Below are 12,360 nucleotides of genomic sequence, written 5' to 3' on the forward strand. Positions count from 1 at the left end.
CCGGTTTGATACATCTTTTGTTGGACCCTCATGGCCCCATTGATTAGTCACAGATATTATCCAAAACTATCTCGTTAACACTCAGTCCGTACCATGTTTTATAGAATTGGAGGAAACCTTAGAACTTAGAAGTGAAATAGTTTCTCTCCATTTATTCATTAGCCTTATTTATACAAAGTCTCACACTTGATTAACAAGTTATTTACATATATGATAATGGTAATTCTAGCTTTTTTTTTTTTTTTTTTGGTCAAAGGTAATTCTACCTATTTAACAATAAGAAGATATACATAAATATCAGTTTTATCGGAGATCTCTTAATAATGGTTTTCAAAAAAAAAGAAAAGAAAGAACATTGCTAAGAGATTGACCAAAACAAAATCAGTAAATCAAATTAAGAAACAAAAAGTAAAGGGAATCTCAATGGCATAACGAGTTTGAATTTTAGATCAAAATTTGGAGGCATGTGATACCATATAAGAGTGGTGAGAGATAATAACAGTTTTTGATATACCCAATATATATATATATATATTTTTTTTGTTTAGATACCCAAGAATTTCGTGATTCAAAAAAAATAAACTCTGTATACAAAATTTGTTATGATGATGGAATATTAATTACATAAATTTAGTTATAAAAAATAATTATTAACAATCTGAAGTAGTTATTAGTGACAGTTAAATTAAATCAACTCACAAACTTTTACTTCTATAGTGTAAGTAGGGATGTCAAACGGGCATGCCCGCACCCAAACGGACTGACCGTGACGGTCCCGTATTTTCGGTGGTCCGCCACGGGCGGCAGGCGACGACTCATAGCCTATGCCTGCTCCGCTTAGTTTTGCGGACTAACGGGCATGCCCGCGGGCGACTTCTTCTTCTCCTTATTTGCTTTGCGGCTCCTATGGCTGTTGTTGTTAGTGCTTAGTTCATGTTGCAGATCATTTCAATGGTGATGGTGGGTCACCTCAGATACACTCATCTCTCTTACCACAACCATGAAAATTGCTTAGCCCTATCACTCGATTGTTGTTTTTTGCCTGTGATGCTAGTTAGGATTGTCATGTGCCTTGGATACTCTCAGCGGCCAAGCTTATGGAGCTAAGTAAAGCTAAGCTATATCGGAAACTAGGTGTTCAGACATATCAGTTATGTTCTGTCTCGCATTAGTGTGTCTCCCTCTCTCTCTCTCATTTGGTTCAACATGGAAAAGCTTCTTGTATTTCTTGGCCAAGAGCCCAAGACCCTTCAATCGCACATGAGGCACAAACATAGCAAAACAAGTAGAACCATAAACAACAAATGAAGATGTTTAAACTGAAATGTAAATCAAATAAATAGTAAACTGAAAGTATTAAACCAAAGTATTAAACTGAAACATTAAATCAAAATATTAAACTGAAATGGAAAGCTGAAAACATAAATCTCAAGGTCAAGATGTCTCTTCAACCAAATCAAGCTTCATCATCAACAATTGACTGGAAAGAAGGTAATATCTCATCTTCATCAAATTCTTCATCCTCCTCTACATATGGCAAAGTAATAAAAGAAGGTCAAGGTAAATATATCACTTAAAAGTTACACAATCAATACCAAATTGTGAAAATTGTTTGCTTACCATTTTCATATCTTCAAAACCTTTTAACCAATTGCCGCAGCATATTAGTGCTTGAACATTTTTTGGGAGAAGACGGCTTATGTACTTATTCTGCTTTCTCTTCTTCGGTTCTGATGATGATGTCTTTCCTTAGTCCTTTTCAACATCATCTACATCAATATGAATCGCTGCTCTCTTACGACTTGTAGATGGCTCTGCTCTATCAAACATATTATGTTCTTCTTGAGCATTTGCATCATCAATTACTCTTTGAGACTCTAAGTCTATTGATCTCAGATCATAAGAATCATTTGAATCCTTTACAAAAAAAAAAAANAAAAAAAAAAAAAAAACTGAAATATCATATCACAAGAGTTTAAAGGATTGAGGTTTTGACAATAGACAAAAAGGAACAATATAGCTTACCATCACGATAAACTTTGAGGACTGGAGTCGTGTAAAGATTTTGAGGACTTTGAGGTTTTGGTGTGTCTCGATGAAGTCGTGTGTAGAGAGATGAAGTCGTGTGTGTTGTCAAGCAAAGCAATTAGCCAATGAATTATGCTAAACTATTTAGGGTTTGCAGCTTTTAAACAAACTCTAAACGACTAAATCTTCTAATATCTAGTTAGTATTTACTAATTACTAAATATATTTTTTAATTATCTTTCAAAGCTTCTAGGTGTGTCGCAGGGTTTGGTTTAAATTTTAAAACAAGCTAGACAGCGGTTACCTGTAGGCTGTTGTAGGCAAGGAACTGCTTTGCTGCATCGGTTAGAGGTTGGATGCTTCAGCCATTAAAACACTAGAGGGGAGCTCGAGATAGAGCAGAGCGGAATCAGGGGTCATGCTACTACAATACCTCATGCAGGAGGCAACCTCAAACTTGTCAGCAGCCATAAGCACGTCTAATAAAGCAGGTGTTGTTGTCACAATTAGAGAGCTCTATCAAAGCACCTTCCTCTGCCATACACATAAAAGCATAGCATAAAAAATCAACATTGTGGTCTCTTAAAGCTAATAATGCTTCATGGATACAAAATATCATATATACTAATCAAACCCGGTAACTGAGTATACATAAGGAGAAAAATTAATCCAAAAGAACAAGAGGCCAACAGAGAGTTAGTAGAGAATTGAAGCCAATAAGACGAGACTGACAAATAGCAGAAATGAACCAAAAGCTTCACTTAAATTGTCGTACCTTGTGCACTAATTCTGAGAGTGTTACATGTCTTTGTTCTGATTCCCTCATTCCATTAGGAAAAAGCTGCTACAACAACAGGGTAAAGAAAAATAATGATCAGATGAGATCTAAGGGTCACAGAATTGCATAAGCAAAAGCTGCAAACTCAATGTTAGAATCAGATTTAAAACCATTTTTTTGAGCTATCTGAATATTCCAATCCGTGGCTTTTAAGAAAGCGTATCAAAGTCTCTGTTGGATACCCTTGATGAATGTTCTGCAGCATAACACAAGCACTCATAAATCCGCCATATTATATACCAAATAGAGTCTTTTCTCAAGTTTGATCCTAGAGAGAACATAAGATCTAAGATTACATATATGATACCCTCAACTGAAAACTCAATATCAGTCAATGATCTAAACTACAACTCCATAGATCGAACAACATTGAATCAATACGGATCTATCCAAGAGGCAATAGCTAACGCAAAGAGAGAGAGACTTCTATATATAGCATGAATCAAGTCTAGATCCTCCTGACATAAGCATTAGAAAGGACAAAGTTAAAACACCTATTTGGCATTACGCATCCCCTTGGAGGCTTGGACTTATAATCTTCCATTGCAGCTCTCAATATCTTCTCTCCTCTGAACTGAAGCCGTACAGCCTGAAAATTTTACATGATAAAGAAAATGAAAAGAACACAACAAGAAAAATCAATAAACTGAAGTGTATGGTCTCTAAGAAACAAAAGATTCATGGGTATTAATGGGAACCTTGTTTTGACTATCTCCGCTGAAGGAACCGCCATTGCAGTAAGCCAGTAACCGAGCTTGAATCAAAACCCATACCAGAATACATAAACAAAGATTCTAAACAAAACTAGCCAGAAACACTTACAATAGCACTTGTTGAAAATCTATCTGCAATCCCTCGTCAAATTCGCACAGGCTTTCACTAACCATAACTTCATCAGACATCAGTCATCACAAGCAGACCAGATTCATTGAGAATTTGCGCATAACTGAATCATGTTGGAAGAAAATGAAAGAAATTTCGGACCGCCCGCCTCCCCGCAGTCGTAATCGAGAAAAGTCCGATTGACCCCCAAACCATACGGGTCGAATCCGCAAGACCCGCCAATTTTTGGGCATCAAATGGGAAGCCCATACCCGATCCGCTAAGACACCTAACGAACCATGCCCGCGGGCCTAATGCCCAATTGACACCCCTAAGTGTAAGTTTGACAAGTTCGTTTGGTGTTCCAAGTGTAGATCACTCTCCACTTCTCCAGAGTTGAACCCATGATGCTGCATTTGTTGGGGAGAAAACTGTATATTTTTAATACATTTTATAGGGTTAAAAAGCTACACCCTAATCCCTATCAGAATTTTAATAAAAACGTACACTTATACGAAAAAGAAAAAAATATTTTCAATAATCAATAAACAAAATGTAAATGGCTATATATTTTTATTATTGGATGTCTAATTTCTCTTTCTCCTTTTTTCTTCGTTTTTGTTAACCCTTTCTTCAATTTATAGATGTATGTGGAAATCGTAAAGACAGGTAATAATGTATTTCCATGTTGGTGTTGTTCTTCGTCAAAAGTCTTTGCTCTGTATTAATTCGTTGAAACCCACAACTTTACTTTTATTAACAAACTCCTTTGTTTGTTATTCTTATTAGAAAAATATACGTATATTGGATTAAATTAGCGACTCAAATTTTCAAACAATAACTTTATAAAAAAAATGCACTATGTTGTGTGATATAAACAAATTTGTAAAAATCAATTTTTATGTGACAACCCGTCCCACGGACCCCACTAGCTCACCGCTAGCTGTTTCAACGGATCGTTCGTAGATATTATTAGCTCACCGCTAGCCGTCCAAATGGACTCCAAGCTGGCCCTGCAGGGCATCGATCATAACCCATTATTGTGGATATCCAAATCTACCAGTAGGTTATTGGTGCGTCAGACGTTACTCGAACTTTGGTCTCCACCTTTTAACAACCTTCCCACAGGACAAGTTGTCACCAATTGATCCGCAAAACGCTGAAACGTCCAAATGCATCTTCAAATTTTCTATAAAGGCATAATACTCACTTTTGACGCATTTACAGACACATGTTTATTATTTGTAACCTTTAGGCGAAATCTCATATCTTCTTATAACTTCGTTACAATAAATCCATATTAAACGAAATTCAACATAGTGATAGTAGTCATGTACACATATAAACTTTGACAACCAATGTATGGAAATTTATGCAATAGATATTAGAAAATATATCTATTAATTATAAGAATCCGATTAATTATAAAGTAACGACATGAATTCCTTCCATATTGACATTATAAGAAAATCCCAACTTATTCTATATTTATTTTGAAGGGAGAAACAAGCGATAAAGTGATCATATATGCTCCATGATAGCAAATTTATATGTTACTAATTTCTAAATATAATAATTCTTGATGATCGTTGGTTTAGACGATTCTGGATCCCTCTTCGCGATCATTTTCTTCACAATTTCGTTCATAATTATTGTGTCTTTAACTTCTTCTCTCATGTCCTCCAAATGCATATTTTCCACGCCCTTGTAGAAAAAAAAAAGTTAGAGAACAATTTGTTAACAAAAAGAATATATAACAAAAGAAAGTGTTAAACTCTACCAACCTTAGACTTAAGAAGAGCTTCAAGCTTTTTATTGAACTCAATCAACTCGTCCAAGAGTATGTCTTCAGACTCCTTCTCATCAATGAACACTTTCATCCTCATCTTCAAACCCTTTTTTTTAAAAGACATTATAATTAATCTTGTGTGGACAAAAAGAAAAGAAAAATCAACCAACATTACCTTCACACTCCCTTCGTTCGTTTCTATAGCTTCCAATATAACATCAAATTCGTCTTGAGGGTCGTAAATCCTAGTCTCCATTTGTCCAAGCCGATACGTCACAAATGATTTCAGAATCATAGCATCTTTGGTTTCTTCTGTCAAGTCTTTCACGCAAAAAATTTTCATGCTCTCCTACACAATCCAATAAAATAAAAATTGTAAACATAAACAGAAATAAATTTAAAGGAGTGTTAAAAATTGAGCGCTAGCTACTACTTTACCGTAGGCTGTAGTAAAGTTTCGAGCTTTTTGTCTATCTCAATCAATTCTCTCAACTTTAGATCGATAAGCTTCTTGTCTCCAAGAAACTCTTTCATCCTCGTCTCAACAACCTGATTTTTTTTTATAACGAAAATATTAATACTTTGTAGACCAAAAAAAGATAATATGAAATATATAAAATCTTTTGAAACAAAGACTTTACCTTCAGCTCTTCTTTTCTTTGCATTTGTTGGATCGCATCCTCGTATCCGGATACAAGCTTCGTTTCTTCATGATCCATTTTTCTTGATTTCTTCTTACAATTAGGACAAGATCGATAGGAAAATGTTATGATCACTAGGTTTCTCTTTAAATTTGTTTTCTGCAAAGTTCTCCTCTATTTATAGATGTGCTGTGTCTATAACACTCACGCAATACTTTCTCAACTAGTTCACAATTTATTACATAAAAAATATATATTTCATTACATCTAACTAGCTAGTGCATAAATTGAAGTGAAAAATGATCTCAACATAAAATAAGTGTGGATGAAATTAAAGTACCTTAAAGATACATATAGTATAATTATGTTTGAATACATTTAGCGTATGTGGGATGGACTTAAATATACATTCAGTTATTATGTTTTAATACTTTAAAGTATTCGAATGATGTTATTATATAGTATAAAACAAAATATTTAAGACATACTACGAAATTATGTTGCAATTGTAATCAAAATCTAAAAATATTTATGACATTAATAAAACTATAATGTAACTCAACCCCATTTCTTCACAAATGTCTTTGATTTTTACCCTTCTTCATCTTCTTTTCTGTTATTAGTAATTAGTAATACCACAAATGTCCCCATTAGGAAAGTTAGCTCCAGTACGAAATATAGTCACTTTTTATTTTTATAAAGTCACAATGGAGTAACTTGTCAATAATTTTTTTTAGTCACAAATAGATTAGGATCCCACCGAACAAATTATTTATAATTAAAACATTTAAATTATAAGTTGTATTTGTTGGTTAAATACGTGATAATTATATAATAATTGTTAATTTTATAGTTTAAAGTTGAAACTATATAATACCACAATATAATTTATTTTTTTATATAATATTTATTTAATCAATTTAGTTAGATATGTCTATTCTCTAATACCAATAGTGTTAACAATAATGAAATGATGTTTTATCCGTGTAACACCAAATTAATAATATTTTAAATTTATATAAATATCAACAAAATCAGTCCCGTTATATAACTCCATCCCGAGATATTTTAACTCGCACTATATCATTTTAACTTTTAATATTTATTGTTTTGTATTATAAATATTAGATTGAGTTGATATGTTATTTATTAAGATTGTAACCATTTACATTTTATAAGATTGACGCTTCTTATAAAGTTTAAATATTTCTAATACTTAGAATTCTTAAAATGATTGAGTATTTGTCATATTTAAAGTTTCATAAAAATTTAAATATATTATTAATATTTTAAAGGTCTTCTAACTTTTTTAAAAGTTTAAATAGTTATACTATTTGAAAATTCATAAACGTTTAAATATTATTAATATTTTTAACATTTTATAAAGTTTGACTTTCTAAAAAATATAAATATTTATAATATTTAACTTTTTAAGAACCGGAACCAAATAGAAGTTTTTTTAAGTTTGAATGTCTGATAAATCAAGCTTTCTACTCATTTTTATTATGAATTATTTTGGTTTTTTTATAGTATGACTCTGAACAATTATCCAATTTTTTTAGGCGATGTGGAATTTATACCCGTATTTTTTTATTCATCTATTGAGTAATATATGTATTACATTATATGCAGGAAAAATCACAATTTTTATTAACTAAATGTATTATAGAATAATTAAAGATAATTTAAATATAAATTCAAATAAAAATGAAAATGAATCATATATTTATGTTTGAATGAAGTAGAAAAATTTCATTATTTTTTTAAATCTTATATATAATTAATTTTAAAAATTTTGGTTACTAATATTAAAGTCAATACATTGAATGCTAATTATTTCTAAAATATTTTTTTTATCAAAAGTTACTGCAAAAATAATAGTATAGATGTAGTAACTTGTCACTAATTTTTCAACAAACCTAATTTAAAGTTCTGCTAAAGTTTTGGATGTACTCGCCGACGTTTAGAAAAGGAAAAATTATTTGATAGCCATGAAAATCCTCTTTGTTTTAGTGAACTTTTAATGCGTCACCGTGTCACTCTTCTTGAGCTTGACTCGGTAAAAAGATTTTCAAAAAAAAAAAAATGTAAAGAAGAGATTTGCCAATGATACTTAGGACAAAACTGATTTTATCTTAATTCCTGCTTTCGACTTTGTGTGCAATAACATAATTTCAATTTTAATATGTCTTTCTTATATATTTATAAAGATGTTATAGCGTGTGCCACTTAGAATACTTTTTTTCATATACCATATAGTGCATGACATCTCATAAATAAATAGTTTGAAAGTAACATAATGTGTGATATATAGAAAGTAAAAAATTGTAAATCAACCAATAACATAGCTTACTCATATCATGAATGAAAAAAATCATCAAATTTGTAAATCAACCAGTAACATAACCTACTCATAACTTACTCAACCATGCATTAATACTGAACTTAAGAAAGATGTTATGGTTTCGTATTTGATCATATATAAATGATTCCTGCTAATGATGATCAAATACACTAATTCTCATAATACTCTTAATTTTGTAGTGTCGTGTAGTAAGACAAAATGAAAAGAGTAATAATGTCTTACTTTTTCTTTTGAGTTTTTTCTTCCTTTCTGTTAATAATGTCTTACGTCTATAGATGCATGAATTTGTATTGTGTCAAGTAAGTGAGAAGAGCATTAAGTTATATATATCTTACTCATATTGATGTTGTTTTACGTCAAAAGTCATTGGTTTGGTGTTTTTGTTTCATTTTTCATCTTCGTTTTTTTCTAATAACTTTTTATCAATAGTGTGATACCACATGGTCCACATATGTACCAATTAGGATTCTGTAGTACACAGTTTCTTGTTTTAAACACTCATAACTAGTAATGCTGTTGAAAAGTTTCAAAATCCTAAATTATAATTAAATTAAATTGTGGACACTTTTAAAAATTAGCACCAAAGTACATAATATGCGGTTTTGGATTGGCTGGATCGAAGGATAATATTTACTTCACTTACTCAAAGAGTTTATTTCACATACATTTGTTTAATTGTTGTGGACCTCAAACATTCCTTCATGGGCTTCAATTGTTCCTATAACTATTTTAATTTTTTATACAAAACCTTTTAAAAAACAAAGTAGGGTTGATAACAAAAAAAATGAAATTAGCTGAAAACCTGAAATAAACAATTTGGCCTTTTTCCCCCGGATAAAAATAAACAGTCTCACCTTCTTTTTTTTTTTTTTTTTTTTTTTTTTNACAGTCTCACCTTTAAAAAGAAAATATGAATCAACTTATCAAAGAAATAGGATAAATCTTTGAAAGTTTGAAGAAAATATTCACTAGAAACAACAACTGTATATATATTATTTTTAGTGAATATATGAAGATATATAAAGGATTAAATATGATATATCCACGAAAATTCTTTGGACAAAACAGAGCGCACCCACGTCAGAACACCTACGTTGATTAGTTTTGCAACGCGCTTCGAATCTATGACTTAAAAATGACCAATCTATCCTTTACTTCAAGTCGTATAAAAAAAACTCATAACCACCCCAACACCAGAAACAAATCAAAACAAAAACATAACCCTAATTGTATATATTATTTTTATCTCTGTACATCTCGGTTTTGGGGAGCAGCAGCAGCAGCAGCAGCTCAAATATATTTTATATGAAAATGATGGGGACGAAAGGGAAGATTTCGATATGGAAGACGACGAAAGAGAGGACGAGGTTGAAGTTTTTGGGACTTGGAGGGATAAAATGGAAGAGATTGAATTTCAAGAAGATGTCGTTTTTGGAAACTTTGAGATACAGAATCATGTCTATCATCGAAGCTATGGTTTTGGTATCTAAGCTTGCTTTCTTCTTTCTCTGTTGCGGTTGTAGATTCTAAACAAAGTTTAGTTTTCTTCTTTTCGTCAACTCTGTTTTTTTTTTTTTTGTTGTTGTTGTACTATATGTATAGTTTTATATGTAAATTTTGATTTTGTTAATTCTTTCGGTTCAATAAATGAATGAAAATTTCTACCATTAATTGATTCAAATTTGCAAATTTTACCATCTTGGTGTTAACGAAAGGATGAAAAAGAACTTGAAAATTAGCACTACAACAAAACAGCTTAAAACTAACGAGCACAACCGTCACTAAGCTGTCGGAAACACTCATTACCGACAAATTACTGACAGACAATATCCGTCAGCTCTAAATTGTAGGGAAAAAAAATCCGTCAAAAATTCGTCGGTAATTACCGACATATTTTTAACAAGCAGTTACTGATAGATTACCGACAGATATAGTGATAGTCGGTTTGTTGGTAAATCTGTCGGTAAAAACCTGTCGGAAATCCGTCGGAGCATGGTTTGTCGATAAGGCCGTCGGTAATGTTCTGTCAGACATCCGTCGGAGATATATTTCCGACGATATTACCGACCGAACAATATCGAAAAATGCATGTGTTGGAACTCTTGGCTGGGAGCACATGCATTTTTAAAACAAAAATTTAAAAAATAAATGTTACCTCGAAAAAAATTTCGTTTAGTTTCTCTTTTCTAAATTCAACCGTAGACTCCGATCCATCAAGAGATTGTAGCATCTCCTCCTCCCGCTTCCTCGAACTCTCAACAAGCAGCTTAGCTCTACCATCTTGTAATTGGCTGGTCTTTTTGTTGGTGTGCATATCCTCCATCAAAGTAACATGGTCTGGTACCACATCATCCCTAGCAGTTTAAAAGAAACATTTAAATTATGTAAAGATTGTCTAATTAATGATAAAGAAAATAATTATAAAAAATCTTAAAACTTACAAGTTGCTTTTGTCGGGTATGGGTGCTTATTGGACCATTGTTGTGGGTATCCATACCCAACCCGCCACGTGGGCTTCTTCTATTCTGAGAAGATTGGGAGGATACTGCTTTTATAGCTGGTTCCCCCCAATATTGAATGAAACCTTTTAAAAGATCCTCGTTCACATCTTTTGGCACCTTTCCTTTCTTCCACAATTGCTTCCACTCATTCAACTGTTTAGAATATCGTAGTGCGACCGCCTTCTTGAACGCTGTTCGAACTTGGTTGGTGACATCTGGTTTCCAATTGAAATCTTGCTAAAAAATATAAAGAAAATGCATTAGCGGCAAATATATAAAACAATGTTATAAAATTAAGTTGTTAAAGTTGAAAACTTTACCGCAAATTGTCGAAACCAAATGTCTTGTTCTTTCGTAGGCATCACTGAAAACTTTGCATATGGTGTTTTGAGGATTCCATACATCATATGCAAAATGGATTTTGTGATGCCATTATGAGAATCACAAAATCATGTTGTCTCTGGAGCACAATAAGGATCTAAGCGGGGGATAAGTGATCGGCCAGGTTGAGAAACGAATTCTTCGATGCTCATCTCCACTGGAACATTTTCTTAAGCTTGTGATTCCGGGACAGCGCTATTACGTGATTGCGAAGCACTAGCTTCTCCATTAGCTTGGTTCATAGATGTGTTTGCAACATAAGAACCATAGTTCCTTCAGCAACAAAATAAAACAAAATTTAGAAATAATCTTCAAGCATAATTCAATTAACAAAAATCAATAAATAACAAAATTCAATTAACAAAATTCAATTAATAAAATTCAGTTCATCAATTAACAAAATTCAATTAAAATAAATAAATTCACAAAAATCAATTTATCAATTCACAAAATTCAATTAACAATCCAATTATCAAAATTCAAAAACAAACAATAAACAAAATTCAAGATATAGTAACAAACCAACTCATCAAATCAATAACACACAATTATCAAAATTCAATCCATCAAATTCAATTAATCAAAACCCAATTAACAAAATTCACTTCACCAAACCCAATTAACAATTTTCATTCCATCAAACTTCAATTCATCAAAATTTAATTAATCAAATTCAATTAATAATCAAAATCCTCAAATCAATAACACCCAAACAGAGCCAATTCATCAAATCTAATAACTCTACCATATTCCTAAGAAATCTACCAAAACCTAAGAAATTCATTAGAAAAGAGAGAACTTACGCCATAAGAAGTCGCCGGATCGGAGGGAGACAGGCGCCGGAGTTTTGCCGGGTTGGAGGAGGAAGTCGTCGGGGATTCGCCGGAGAAGATGTGGGGGAATGGAGAGAGATCGATTTTTTTTTTGTCTGAGATAAAATAAAACACTCGGGGGAGAAGAAGATAAATCCACTTTGGTATTATCGATATTACCGA

The 12,360-nt window shown here is 32.1% G+C and overlaps 2 protein-coding genes and 1 long non-coding RNA gene across 4 annotated transcripts; 1 reads left to right on the forward strand and 2 right to left on the reverse strand.

The window, feature by feature from the left end:
• LOC104724750 lies at nt 1,312-3,875 on the reverse strand. 2 transcript variants are annotated; one of them, XR_757763.1, is made up of 8 exons: nt 3,689-3,875; nt 3,565-3,583; nt 3,361-3,455; nt 2,977-3,062; nt 2,804-2,869; nt 2,026-2,562; nt 1,621-1,917; nt 1,312-1,527 (listed from the first exon to the last, which is right to left on the reverse strand). It is a non-coding gene; the product is annotated as an uncharacterized LOC104724750 (long non-coding RNA). The 2 variants fall into 2 exon arrangements; XR_757764.1 differs by having other exon boundaries at nt 2,804-2,872.
• Nucleotides 5,110-6,321, reverse strand: LOC104724751. The gene is made up of 5 exons (XM_010443295.1): nt 6,119-6,321; nt 5,916-6,026; nt 5,653-5,826; nt 5,473-5,583; nt 5,110-5,392 (listed from the first exon to the last, which is right to left on the reverse strand). The coding sequence occupies exons 1-5, from the start codon at nt 6,194-6,196 to the stop codon at nt 5,252-5,254; spliced, it is 615 nt and encodes a 204-aa protein (XP_010441597.1). The 5' UTR covers nt 6,197-6,321; the 3' UTR covers nt 5,110-5,251.
• On the forward strand, nt 9,579-10,070 carry LOC104724752. Its single transcript, XM_010443296.2, has one exon. It carries the CDS (start codon nt 9,789-9,791, stop codon nt 10,011-10,013), a length of 225 nt encoding a protein of 74 aa, XP_010441598.1. The 5' UTR covers nt 9,579-9,788; the 3' UTR covers nt 10,014-10,070.

This window comes from Camelina sativa, chromosome 11, assembly GCF_000633955.1.
Source record: "Camelina sativa cultivar DH55 chromosome 11, Cs, whole genome shotgun sequence".
In the NCBI taxonomy this organism is placed as follows: Eukaryota; Viridiplantae; Streptophyta; class Magnoliopsida; order Brassicales; family Brassicaceae; genus Camelina; species Camelina sativa.

Bases quoted from the DNA above. Each gene is read 5' to 3' on its own strand.
- LOC104724751 (XM_010443295.1), bottom strand. From the start codon at position 6,196: ATGGATCATGAAGAAACGAAGCTTGTATCCGGATACGAGGATGCGATC. The intron at 5,584-5,652 runs GTAATGTTGGTT...TTTAAAAAAAAG, and splicing joins CGAACGAAGGGAGTGTGAAG to GGTTTGAAGATGAGGATGAA. The intron at 5,393-5,472 runs GTTGGTAGAGTT...TTTTTCTACAAG, and splicing joins AAGCTCTTCTTAAGTCTAAG to GGCGTGGAAAATATGCATTT.
- LOC104724752 (XM_010443296.2), top strand. From the start codon at position 9,789: ATGAAAATGATGGGGACGAAAGGGAAGATTTCGATATGGAAGACGACG.